At 40.9% G+C, this 13,343-nt stretch overlaps 1 protein-coding gene across 1 annotated transcript; it reads left to right on the forward strand.

The window, feature by feature from the left end:
• Nucleotides 1–1,491: 1,491 nt before the first annotated feature.
• Nucleotides 1,492–9,050, forward strand: LOC142488818 (cathelicidin antimicrobial peptide-like). Its single transcript, XM_075589161.1, has 4 exons — nucleotides 1,492–1,757; nucleotides 3,214–3,318; nucleotides 6,224–6,301; nucleotides 8,779–9,050. The coding sequence occupies exons 1-4, from the start codon at nucleotides 1,563–1,565 to the stop codon at nucleotides 8,914–8,916; spliced, it is 516 nt and encodes a 171-aa protein (XP_075445276.1). The 5' UTR covers nucleotides 1,492–1,562; the 3' UTR covers nucleotides 8,917–9,050.
• Nucleotides 9,051–13,343: the final 4,293 nt, after the last annotated feature.

The raw sequence follows: 13,343 nt of genomic DNA on the forward strand, positions 1-13,343 counted from the left end.
ATCTGGGGCCTAGGGGGCTGCTGGCCTAATGCAGGGAGTCACTGACTCCTGCACCCTACCTCCTTCCCCTAGCTGCTCCTGACGCCGACTGACGTGCTCCTAAACCCCGCGAAATGTATCTACCCCTGAGCAGGGAGATACTGTAGCCCTATTGGCTCCCTGGGGTCAGGTGGGGCTGCGGAGGCTCATGGGACATGTAGTCCCCTCCTGCGCATGCGCAACCTGTCTGTGGGCCTCCCGGCGCTTGGCTCTCACTGCGCATGCGCAATGCCACTGACAATGGCGGCGCCTCGCCGCCCTGCTTTGGGAGCGCCCGGAGCCCTAACAACGCGATCGTGGCCCTGGCAACCGGCCGCACGCGTCCCCGGCAACCCCCGAGCAGGATCCTGACCGCCCCCACTCTTGCGTTCGGCCAACGGGACGCCATTGGGCTCGGCAGCACCCGCGATCGCCAGCAAGGTGAGGGGGGGGGCTTGACAAGCAGGGGGGACCTGGCTACACATATATATATATATATATATATATATATATATATATCCTGAAACCTCCCTTCAAACAATTTATAGAGAGACACCTGTGCACAAAAAAGAACAGTCCTGAGAAACTGTACGTGGGTGATAAACTAATATGATATACTGTACAAAGTATATTTAAATTACTCCTATTATAGGCCCCGCACCAATTCCCGATACTGTAGTTATACAGAGTGTTCCACAAAGATTCTTGGGCACTTGGGTCTATGGAAATCCTTTACTCCGTAAAGAAATAAGCAGAGCCACGGGACACTTTGGTCGATTACCGACCATACGAATGTTATGTTTATGTCAATAATTAATACTGCTTCTCACTGGAACTGTAGTCGATTAGTGGATGACTAATAAGAGTAGTGTGAGCCATGACTATGGGATTGATGTAGAGTTTGGTGTAATGTATTGAACAATAAGATGACGTTGCGTCTGTTCACAGAATAAGGCTGAGTGCAAGTTCTGATACAAGCAGCACCCCACAATATACAACTGTGTACATGGAGATAATAGACAGAGTAGATCGGTGGGATACGGGTAAAGAACAAACAAACAGGTATAAAAGTTACTCTAAAGTGTTGTGCAGGAATGTAATGTATTGCACTGTGCCTGGGAGAGCCGACACTTTGAGTAGGGTATTTTAGTTTGTAAATGAGTCTCGCCTTAAAAAGTGAGGAATACAATACTGTACATTACTGCTAAATGGCTATGACATTAATTTTATATACTTTATTGTATCTGTATTTATTCTCACATTGACCACTGCTGCATATCGAGGGTGTGCAAAACAAACAGTAGGTGAGCAATGTGTTTCAGGGCTCTTCAGCAGTAGTGATGTGAAGCATGTTACAGGAGTTTTTAAAAGTGTTTTTAACACCTGCCGTGAACTGCAAAGGGGTTAATCAGGAAGGTACATCTTGCAAGTTGTAATTTAAGGATACCCCATGTGTGCAAACATTCCAGGTATTAATCCTTCAGCACACAATGCAGATGTAATAGCCTTTCCGGGATCATTTAGCGTGGTGTGAGAGAGAAGGCATGATGAAGAACTGCGTGAGAGTAATGTTAATATTTAACGTGGCTGCTTTGATCCGCTGTGCACCCATTAAGCAGGGCGTCCAGTCCATACGAGATCGCGGGAACACCGTTGAAAGGGCGACTGCTTATCTCAACAATGAGCTGGACGAAAACTTTATCTTTAAGCTCCGCAATATTGAGAAGGATTATCAACCGGTAAGCAAATCTGACAAGGCATTTCTGTAGATGGGTTTCAGGGCAGGGACATTGATACAGTACATGGGTGGTGAAAACATAGTAATGGTTACAGAATTAAAAGATCTGTCACCTTCAATTCTTTTCAATGAAAGTGCTAATAAAAGAAACAGCAAACTTCCTTATAGGAGTTTCCTGGTACACTCATGGAAACACTATATTAATGAACACCTTTTTTGCTATCATCTCTTAATAGATGTTTTTTTAATGCTCTGACTTTTATCCATTTTTGCCGATATCTATTTTTTTGGAGCTAAACAGGAACACAGAACAGTGATGTCTGTATTTAATGTACAGTAGGTAATATACGTTGAACCTAAATCTAGCTGCTGAAGATTTGTAAGTCCACAGTTCTTCTGAGCTCTGTGGTTCTCACAGAAGAGGATTGTACCTAAGCCCTCGCATATTTTAGCCAGTGTACTGCTCTGGTTCAGATGAAAAATAAAGAATATTATTTAGTGTGATACTCACATACTGTACAATTCAAAGACACTTTAAATAGCTTCTTGCATGCATAAATGGCATTTGGCCATATTTACACCTTGAATTATTCATTTGACATGGCAGTAAGAACTTGCAATGCTATAGGATGTCCTACTGTATGACTTATTTAGTAAATATGACCCTTGATGTCTTCTGATGAATATGAGAGATTCAATAAAATGTATCTCACTCTCTCCCTAAAAGCACTGATTCTAGAGTAGCTAAACTATTGAAATACTATTATGTCATAATGTATTCCACACACAGGCCACTCCTCATGAAAAAGGATACAAATATGGTTTCACTCATAATAATTCCCGATAAAAAATTAGGACTGAAAGATTGTTATTCTTTCTAGTACAACAGGGCTAAACGTTGATTGTTCCAAATTCTATTTTCAACACTAAGCCTACAATATCAATCATGTTATAAATCTTTGAGGGTTATGAATAAAAGTTTCCTGGGACAAAACAGGAGCAAATAATACGCACCGATCTTATTATTTCCTAGTTCTAACACCGGGAGACTTTAATACATAACCATATTTAAAGAGGTTCAGCAGGGAGAGATGGAGCACTACTGGAAAAAATTGCTGGAGAGTGTGTTCCCAATAAAAATAAGGTTTATTGGATCAGAGCATGATAACAAGGATGAGCCCTGGGGCCCCCACCAACGCGTTTCGAGCTTCCGCTCTTTCTCCTGTAACTCCTGTAACTTTTGCCCGTCCTGATAATATGGCCAACTGCGTAATTGTCATTTGTAATGTACATCCCTGTTAACTATAACTATTGATGGTAACCATTATAATAAAGTCAAATAATGTCCCATAGAATACTTACACATTTTACATTGTATAATAAAAAAGCAGTAGGTCTTCTGTCATTGACAATAAGTTCTACCACTTTCCAAACTCTTCCATTTGCTTTCTTCCCAGGGGTATTCCGAGAGGCCTCATCAACTGAAATTCACTATTCAGGAGACCGCGTGTGTGAAGTTAGAGAATCACAGTATTGAGGATTGTACCTTCAAACCTGATGGAGTAAGTAAACATGTTTATTTTTCAGTATATTTAGTGGGGTACAGAAAAGAAAAGGGGGAGAGAAGGGGATAAGTACAATATTCATCTTGGTACATTGTAATTTCATACAGGTGTAGCCCCTCCTCCCCCCCTCCCCACCTCCTCTAAAGGTTAAATAGTATAGTTAGAGGGTACTGGGCCCCACTCAGTGTTGTCATGGGATCACGATATCGTAGAGAGTACATAAGGGGAGGGGAAAGATTGAGAAGGTAGGTTTCAGGAGGACAAGAGGAGAGGAGCCGCGGGGAGGAGAGATAGGGATGTTCATAATAGAATAGTACACACCAGGAGCCCCTCTACTTTATTATGTTGTAGCTAGCGACAGTACCCTGGTTAAGTTAGGATCCCAGAAGAAGATTAAGGGAGTCTAATATAAGATACGAAGTATGAAAACAGCAGGCTACACAGGTCCTCATTAACTAGGATTCCTGGGTATTGGCGGATCGGCTCTAACCGTGGATCGGCATTAACAGTGCTCTTCGGCTGCAGGGATGTGGCAGTTCCTGCATAACAAAGGTATTGGGGTCACTCGTATAGGACCCTCTAGGATTCCCCATGGGCCTAGCACTACCAGGATAATACAGAGGGGTATCCTGAGTGTAAAAGGAGGGGCCTGGGTCACATAACAGTTAAGCAACTAAGAGATATACCTCCCTCTGAGTGTTAAAAGTGGGCATTCATGGAAGCGCATAAAGCATCGATAACAATAAAGAAATAAAGAAACAATACAACATTGTTTAAAGTGTGGTCCCCGTGTCTGGGGACCTGAATAAAAGACAGTTGTATGACAAAAGTTCCTGGTGCCCATTATTCCACAATCTTGCTACCTTATCAACCAGCTATCTGAATCCAGAACCTTGAGTCAAAGTAACCAATGTGGAGTACCCATACATAACACACCGATGTTACACAGGTATTGAGACTCGATATTTTATAGTGGGGGAAGGGAAGACAACACTGGGAAGGAGGGGAGGAGTGGGGCTTGTCTCCTTAACTCCAACTCCACCAGGAACCACCCATCATGGTCCTCACTGAACCCAAGGCACCATGTCGACCTGATGCTAATCATAACCGTGTCAGGCCGCACTACGGCCTGCTCCTGTCACCCCTACTGAAAATATGTGGGTATTGTCCCTTAATAAAGCTGTGATTCATTGCATGGATAGCACATTCCACACCTTGCGCTTGAGAAAGTTAATATCGGGCATTGACTGTTGTCTCCAGAGGGTCATTAACACACACATCCTTGCCAGGAGGATCTGGTTTGCCAGTTTGACTGACATTCAAGTAGAAAATATGATCAGCAGTCCTGCCGCTCCTGACCAAGATCAAGACTCACCAGTGAAGAAAGTTAAAAATGATTTATTGGTCTACATAGAACGGATACAATCCACGAACACAAAAGGAAACCTCCTCCCACGCGTTTCAACCAAACTGGTCTTTCTCAAGGAGTGTAGTTTGCAGAGGGGGGAGGGTACTATTTAAGCCTCTCCTCCAATGATTTAATCAGGTAAAATACCTGTTAGAACATATATTGAATAACAAGACAAACAGTGAAACAAGGGTGTTACATATAGTTCATAATGCAAAGTAAATTGTAACCTGTTTAGTGTGAGTTGATATATATATATAATATTGAATAGATCACAAAGATGTTATTTATAGTCATTCTAATGTGCAGTGTTCGACAAACCTATACATTTGCTCGCCCCGGGCGAGTGGATTTAACCCCCGGGCGAGTAAATATTGGCCCAAGCAGCACACGTTTGGTACTAGGTGGCGAGTAGATTTTTTTGTGTGGCGAGTAGATTTTTTGGTGATTTGTCAACCCCTGCTAATGTGTATAGATTACATTTTGAATTTTAATCTTAACCTGTTACAAGTATATAACGAGTTGCAACCCAAAATATTTATTATGTTTAAATGGAGGAAATAATAACTACTCAAAGAATATAGTGTATTACGTAACTATTGCATCTGATGTACAAATGCTGCTGAACATGAACATATCTAAACTGTTGACATACCACCTAAGTATGCCTTGGTATTTTGCAACCAAGATGAGTTTACATTTGTTGAGTGTTCACAATTTCTGCAAACTTTAATGTACTCTACTGTAAATACCCTTCTTTGATATGTCAACATTAAATAAAGATGTTATGTATAAGAATACAATATTCAAGCAACAACACATAGTGGTGCTATTTTGTATGTATAGAAAAATAATAATCAGAAAATTACATGTACTGTAATACAATGAATAAAAAAGATATGCATGTATTAATGTACAAGTACAACAGTCCTATGATATAATAGTGTATATTATTGGAAATGTTATCATGGGGAAAAGAATACTAAATTTAGGGAAAAAAATGAAAACAGTGGTAGACCTGATGATGAAAGGATAACACCCCCCACCGTTCCTCTCCTTACCCCCTAAACATAGTACACTTTGCTCTGCATTAAATATGGTAGAAAATAAAGCTACAGTACCATCGCTTTGGCAGCATCATACCTTGTTGTCTGTTGGTTCTTCTCCTTAAGCACGGTGTTTATGGGTGTCTATTGTACAGGATGCCACTTGCACAGACAAGCACCATGGCCATGTTGGTGGTGCTACAAGGTAGAGTACTGTCTACCGTTAAAGGTCCGAGTGTGCCAGTGTCTACTGTACGTCCCTTACCCATAGAAATTCCCATACAACATTGAGCTCAACGTTAGTGGAAGGATAGGAAACTTTTCTTCATCCATAGTCAATACATTTGCTATTTGGTTCAACTACCAAAAGTGTTTTTCAGAAATGTTTTATCCACATAAAAGGATGTATCTTCTGTAAATTATTCTCATGTTTCTTTCTTCTCTGTAGGTGGTAAAAAGCTGTATAATATTTATTGAGCATGGGACTGACTCATTAATAGTCAGGTGCAATACTGAAACAGATAAGGTGAGCAATACAGAAATATAATGCACTGTATGTCACTATTTGGCTGCATTCAGAATGACTGTAGATGAAGAGATGGACACTTCGGATTTTGCAGCAAAATATTCTTTATTATGCCATAGCCGATGTTTCAGGTTCTCGCAGGCAGCCTTTTTCATGGCAGTAGCTACCCCTCAAGCAGGTTTCCCCATTGAGATGAGAAAACTGGTCAAATAAGTCATTGGACTTACAGTATAAAAGCTCTAAAAGTAGTGCACAATCAATGTTCCTATTGTTAATATGAATTCAGAATGATAAATCTTTTTGGCCCGGTTTTCTGTATGGGAGGCTATCTATGGATCAGGATATTAATGAAATAACATTAATTAAACCAGCAATGGTAGATATTTATGGGTTTGCAGTCACAAATCCAACAAATCAATTGACTTGATGTCTAATACACAATAGACCTCTGAACCGTTAAAGACGTTATATTGTCAGTAGGTGTCGCTATACTGTAGATCAATATGCGGTTGGTACTGTAAGTTCAGAGTTTAAAAATGAATGAGGACTAGTGCTGAAGATTCTCCCTGTGCTGTTTGCAGAGAGGTCTGACAGATATGAATGCCTTAATGATTGACATCCCCGCAAAAAGCCTTCAGATATCCATACAAATTAGTGCTAATCATAATTTCCATATGGAATACTGTAAAGTCTGTGAGAAAGGCTAGATCAGCAGACTGGAGCCTATGATAAGCTTATTTTACTTATATTACTAGTGGAAGTTGAGTGCATCCTAAAGGGATTCTCTTTCTCGTTCGTGTTTTCAGGAAAAAATAGTTGCCTAAAGATTAAGGTTTAATGACAGTTATATCTTTACTCAAAAACAGCAAACCTGACCCTACCTGTCTCTTTAACTATCGCCCTTTATCCATCCTGCCTTTTTGCCTTTAAACTCTTTGAACACCTTGTATTTTCTCGCTTGCTCCATTTTCTCACCACCTATTCTTTTCTAGATCCTCAACAACCTGGCTTCAGCACTGCTCATTCCACTGAAACAGCCCACACCAAAATAACTAGTGACCTCCATGCTGCCCAAGAAAAAGGCCATTACACTGTGCTCATACTATTTGAACTTTCTGCAGTCTTCGATACTGTGGACCACCCTTTCCTCCTTCACATTCTGCATACTCTTGCTATCTGTAACAGAGCTCTATCTTGGATTTCCACGTGCCTCTCCCATCGTTCTTTCAGTGTCTCCTTTGCTATTTCCTCCTCCTCTGTGGGTGTACCCTTTGGGGTCTGTCCTGTGACCTCTTTTCTTTTCTCTTTACACACTTTCTCTAGGTGACCTTATCATATATCTTGAGTTCAAATATAACCTCTATGCTGATGACACACAAATTTACCTTTCAACCTCTGACCTTACACCTGCTGTACATACCAAAGTCTCTGAATATCTCTCCGCTATATCATCCTCGATGACCCTCCGCTGACTCAAACTTAACACGTCAAAGATGGAGCTCCTCATACTTCCCCCAAGTCTGGCCCTACTGCCCCCTTCTACATTACTGTTGGCAGCACTATCATACACCCAGTATCACAAGCACACTGCCTAGGTGGCACAATTCACTCTTCTCACATTCACAATGTAGCTAAAACCTGTCGTTTTTCCCTGTGTAATATTGCAAAGATTTGCCCTTTTCTCTGTCACTCTACTGCTAAAACTCTATCGCAGACCCTCATTCTCTTCTGTCTCGACTATTTTAACCTTCTGCTGTCCGGCCTTCCTACCTCTCATCTGTCTCCCCTACAATCTATACTAAACGCTGCTGCTAGAATCACTTAACTCTATCCTAAATCTGTCTCAGCGTCTCTCCTGCTGAAATCCCTCTTCTGGCTCCCTATTAAATCCTGTCTTACACGCACAATTCTCCTCCTCTCTTTTTAGGCTATACACTCCTTAGCCCCTCCTTACAGTACATCTCAGCCCTAATTTCTTTCTATACACCTGCTCGACTCTTGCGTTCTGCTCAATGATGTCTTCTGTCTACCTCTTTCATATCTAAAGCCCTCTCCTGCTTAAAACCTCTCTCATTCACTCTCCCACACCTTTGGAATGTCCATCCCCTAAATATAGGACTGTCACCCTCTCTCTCCACCTTTAAGACCTTTCCCTAAAACACACCTCGTTAATGAAGCATTTAGGTACCTCTACTGGCAAATACTATACATCTCATATGCACCGACATTGGCCCCTTGCCAACAAACTTACCAGAACACCCACCTTCTGTCTCTGTAAGTTCTCCCCACTTATCACTTAGATTGTAAGCTCCTCATGACAGGGACACCTTTTCCAATTGTTTTGTCTGTAGTGCTTATTTCCATTATGTGTTATATTATTATGTCACATGTATTGTAAAGCACTATGTACGTGGATGGCGCTATATAAAGATATACATACATGACTGAAGATAATATTTATATGTTTACCTCTACAGGCCAGAAAGTACCATGAAAAAGAGGGGGAAATAAAAAGAGATGTAAGTGTTAAAGAAGTTGACACAGGAAAAAATCAAGACCAGCTTCAACCACAATGTTTCGGGTGTATTTTTAGTTTGCTTCCGGGGAAAAAATAACGTAATGAAAGACACCTGTTAGAGAGAGAATTGTGAATGTATTCCCCATTAAGTACAAGTACATTGTTTTTTTCCCCTTAATAAGAGGTATGTTCTAATCTCTTGATCTACCGAATAAAATATCGAAAAGTGTCTCCATTCATTATTGTCACTCATTTTATATAATACATTTTATTTGATCATTAAAGCTATGAGTCAAAAAAGAATAATCTAATGGACATTGTAATGTCAGACTTTTTACCATTGGATCCAACAGTGAACGAATAAGCCCCAGATATACTGTATCAAAGAAAATGACTACAATTAATATTATTGCAATGTTTCTTAGATAAATCAAAGACAATCTCCTTGATTCAGTTTTGCAGACAGCACTTTTTTACCCTTTAAAGACTATCACAGGTCATTGTGACATCTTTTGATGGTCAAGTGACTTCCGATTCCAGCATGGTTCTTTGACCAATTGAAAAGTGGAGGGATCTGTGTGAAATAAAAGGGGGGATACCCCCGGACACCCCCCCCCCCCCAAAGCACCAGGGCAACAATCGGATGGTTGCCGAGAGATGTAATTATTGGTATAGCCAATCACCGTGATCACATGGCACAAGTCCGTCCCTGCATTCTAAAAAAGGTACACATCCCCACCTCTCTCTTTGTGGGTTGTGGGTTTACTTAGTTTGTGTGCCATACTAAGCTTTACACCTGATTAGCTGTGTCCCTACACTGATTTGTTATATTTCTGGTCTTTATCTTTTGATTTTGTTTTTGCACTTACAACTACTTTATTTTGTTTGTTATATTTAGTGTGCATTTAGCTTTACTGCTGATCTGTTGTGTCCTTCCACTGATCTGTTCTATTACTGACTGATTGTGAATACAATGTCTGTTTGATTTGTCTTTCCTAATGTAGATCAGTTCACAAGCACACTGCCTTGGTGTCAAAATTGGCTCCTCCTTCAATTTCTCTTCTCACATTCACAATGTAGCTAAAACCTGTCGTTTTTCCCTCTGCAATATTACAAAGATACGCCCTTTCTGTCACTCGACTGCTAAAACTCTGACGCAGACCCTCATTCTCTCCCGTCTTGACTATTTTAACCTTCTGCTGTCCGGCCTTCCTGCCTCTCATTTGTCTCCCCTACAATCTATCCTAAACGCTGCTAGAATCACTCTACTCTTTCCTAAATCTGTCTCAGCATCTCCCCTGCTGAAATCCCTCTTCTGGCTCCCTATTAAATCCTGTCTTACACGCACAATTCTCCCCCTCTCTTTTTAGGCTATACACTCCTCTGCCCCTCCTTACAGTACATCCCAGCCCTAATTTTTTGCTATACACCTGCTCGACTCTTGCGTTCTGCTCAAGGGTGTCTTCTGTCCACCTCTTTCTTATCTAAAGCCCTCTCCTGCTTAAAACCTCTCTCCTTCACTCTGTAGAATACCCTGGCTGAAACCTTTCATCTTGAGGCACTCAGAGTTATGGGCGGGCCAATAGGAAGCCACGAAGGCTGACATCATGGCTTTCTATTGGCTGGCAGGATGCAGGACCTTTAAATGGTTACAGTATATTGGGTCTCAGGTACTGCTATCATCAGCCCCTTCAGAGGTATATTTTTTGGGAAGCAGAGAGTGCCCAGAGTTGAAATTAATGCAATTCAGCTCCTGAGACCCCTGCTTAAAAAAAAACTCCCTCAAGTGGAAATGTAGCTTTAACACTTCCATGGTAAACAAATGCTTTGCATTGTTTTTACAATCTTAATCTACCGTATTTCCTCGATTGTAAGACGCACCATCGATTTGGCCCTTAAAATCGAGGAAAATTACTTTTTCACTTACCATGTTTCAGGAGAGGTCCCATGTCAGCGGAGGATGAAGCGGGCGGTGGTGGCGGCAGGAAAGGTCCCACGTCTGCAGAGGGTTGAAGATGGACAGTGTGCGGCGGGAGTGCGGGGGCTGCAGGACAGATCCCAAGTCTGCAGGTGAATGAAGGTAAGACAGCGGGCGTGCGGTGGCGATGGTGGCAGGATATCATAATAGCAGGAGAGCTGAGAAGGAGCAGAGCGGCAGAGGGGAACGACTGGGGAAGAGCGCACTGTAACTGGATGTCAGACACCGGTCAACTTCCGGTGTTAGTGTGCACCTCCCCAGCCATTCCCCTATGCCGCTATGCTCAGCTCTCCTGCTATTATGATCTCCTGCCGTCGCCGCCACCACACGTCTGCTGTCTTATCTTCATTCACCTACAGACTTGGCACCTGTCCTGCTACCGCCACACAACCGCCAGCTGTCCATCTTCATCCATCTGCAGACGTGGGACCTCTTCTGCCGCAACCACATATTTCATCCTTCGCTGACATGGGACCTCCCCTGAAACATGGTAAGTGAAAGAGGGGGTTAGTACTGTAGGCACTTTTTTTTTTTTAATACATCGATTCTAAGAGGCACCCTGATTTCAGACATGTGAAAGTCGGAAAAAAGGTGCGTCTTAGAATCGAGGAAATAGGGTAATATATTTTGGTGCTTTGGCCTTTGTTAAAACTATAGGAACATTTTTATTTTTGTTCTCTGTAAACTAATTATGTTGCCATCATTCATGATCTAGAGCAGTGTTTTTCAACCAGGGTTCCTCGGCCATCCCTGAAGGGTTCTCTACAATTGTCTGGTCATTTGAAAATTGTATCAAAAATAGAATAATTTACAATGCATCTGATCTCAGACACGATATTAGTGAGGGTTTGGGGCTCCTTACAATGCATCTGATCACAGAGTAGCTATTAGAGAGGGTTGGGATTCCTCAGAATTTCACTTACTGTAGGGTTCCTTAACCAAAAAAAAGTTATAAACCACTGATATACTGTAGAGAAACACAAGCACCTGATAAGCCTGAATTTAGCAAACCCGAAGAAAAACAAAACATACATTTTTCACAAGGTGGAAATAAGTAAAATAGTTACTGTAAGATTAAATCTCTCTGCTGCAATTTACCTGTAGTACCTCTGAGGAAGAGCATCACTTTAACTGCTACAGTATTACAGAAAACCAACAGCAATGACTTGCCTTGTGGTTTACAGTACATCATTTTAGGCATCTATTATCCATCAGACTGTACCGATTAAGAAGGTATTTGGATTCTATTGACCTTATTTGTGTTTTGGTATTGTATACTGTACCTGCCTACTGTAGTACGACCACCATCAACTTTCTTTTTGACGTGTTGATGGCTCTATACATACTTTTGTGGAATAGCCTTTGAGCGATTCCATCTTTTTTATACAGTTCGGACTAAAACGTCAACTAAAACTTTTCATTGCACGCGGGATCTGCTAAAGTGTAAATTAAATTAAATGATTTATACAGAGCTACCTTGCTGTGCCCTTTTAAAGAATTCAAGGCATATTTGCTTTGTTGAACAGGTTGTTTGGAATTGCAATATTATTTGCAAAGGCGTTCCTTGATAATTGAAGAGAGGGCAATGCCCTTAGCCAATGTCTACAATTACTGAGCATAATCACCATTCTTCTTTAAAAAAAGGGTAAAATAAATTCTTATATTTAGATATGGTATTTAAGAAGCTGAACACAACTCATAACAAAAGGGTTAAGGAGAAGGAGTTGCAGATTAAGGCATCAGATCCAGTAAAAGAGACCACATATGTATCCAGGGAGCTTTTGCTTGCTTCTATTCAGCTTAATTGTTTAACTCTGTGTCACTAGCCGTGGATATACGTAACTGCGATGTCTCCAGCGATGAAATTGCAAAGCTGATACATTTCTGCAACAAAGAATCCAACACCAAGTTTCTATTTAAGCGTCTAAAGATTAATGACAAGAGCAGAGTACGCAACGTGGTCGGTGTCAATTTCATTGACATAATCACCTATATGTGTCTTTATTAAATATGAAAAAATGAAGTAAAGCACACCAAAAATAAGGAGAATGCAATAAGTAACCAAAAAAAGTAATTTAATGACTTAAAAAAAGTTATGGTAGCATCCAACATGCAAACAAGCATCTTCATCAGGGGTACACTGTCACGTTGGATGCTAAAATGATTTTTTTAAGGTCATTAAATGACCTTTTTTGTTACTTATTGAATTCTCCTTATTTTTGGTATGCTGACTTCATTTGTTCATGATTACTACTCCTTGACCGGCTTTTTTGTCCTAGCATCCTTGAAATGTTTGCATTACTTTAGACCTCCTTGCAGGGACATCCCAAGTGGCTGGTCCTGATTCTCTATTTTTCTTTATTAAATATGACATATTTTAAATGGCATACAGTATATATTGAAAACAAGTGAGCTATTCATCTCATTGTATTCTCCCTCATAAATAAAATGAATACAGTAGCAAGTGTTAAACTCATTCAAACTTATTAGAAGCAATAATGATATAATTGGGTAAAAGTGCATGTGTGCATGCATGTGCGGGCATG

Source organism: Ascaphus truei, chromosome 2 (genome assembly GCF_040206685.1).
Source record: "Ascaphus truei isolate aAscTru1 chromosome 2, aAscTru1.hap1, whole genome shotgun sequence".
NCBI classification, from domain to species: domain Eukaryota; kingdom Metazoa; phylum Chordata; class Amphibia; order Anura; family Ascaphidae; genus Ascaphus; species Ascaphus truei.

What these genes read in the sequence shown, in the direction of transcription:
- LOC142488818 (XM_075589161.1), top strand. Translation starts at nt 1,563, where the DNA reads ATGATGAAGAACTGCGTGAGAGTAATGTTAATATTTAACGTGGCTGCT. An exon ending in GTACCTTCAAACCTGATGGA is followed by an intron (nt 3,319 to 6,223) that starts GTAAGTAAACAT and finishes TCTTCTCTGTAG; the next exon opens with GTGGTAAAAAGCTGTATAAT. An exon ending in GCAATACTGAAACAGATAAG is followed by an intron (nt 6,302 to 8,778) that starts GTGAGCAATACA and finishes TTACCTCTACAG; the next exon opens with GCCAGAAAGTACCATGAAAA.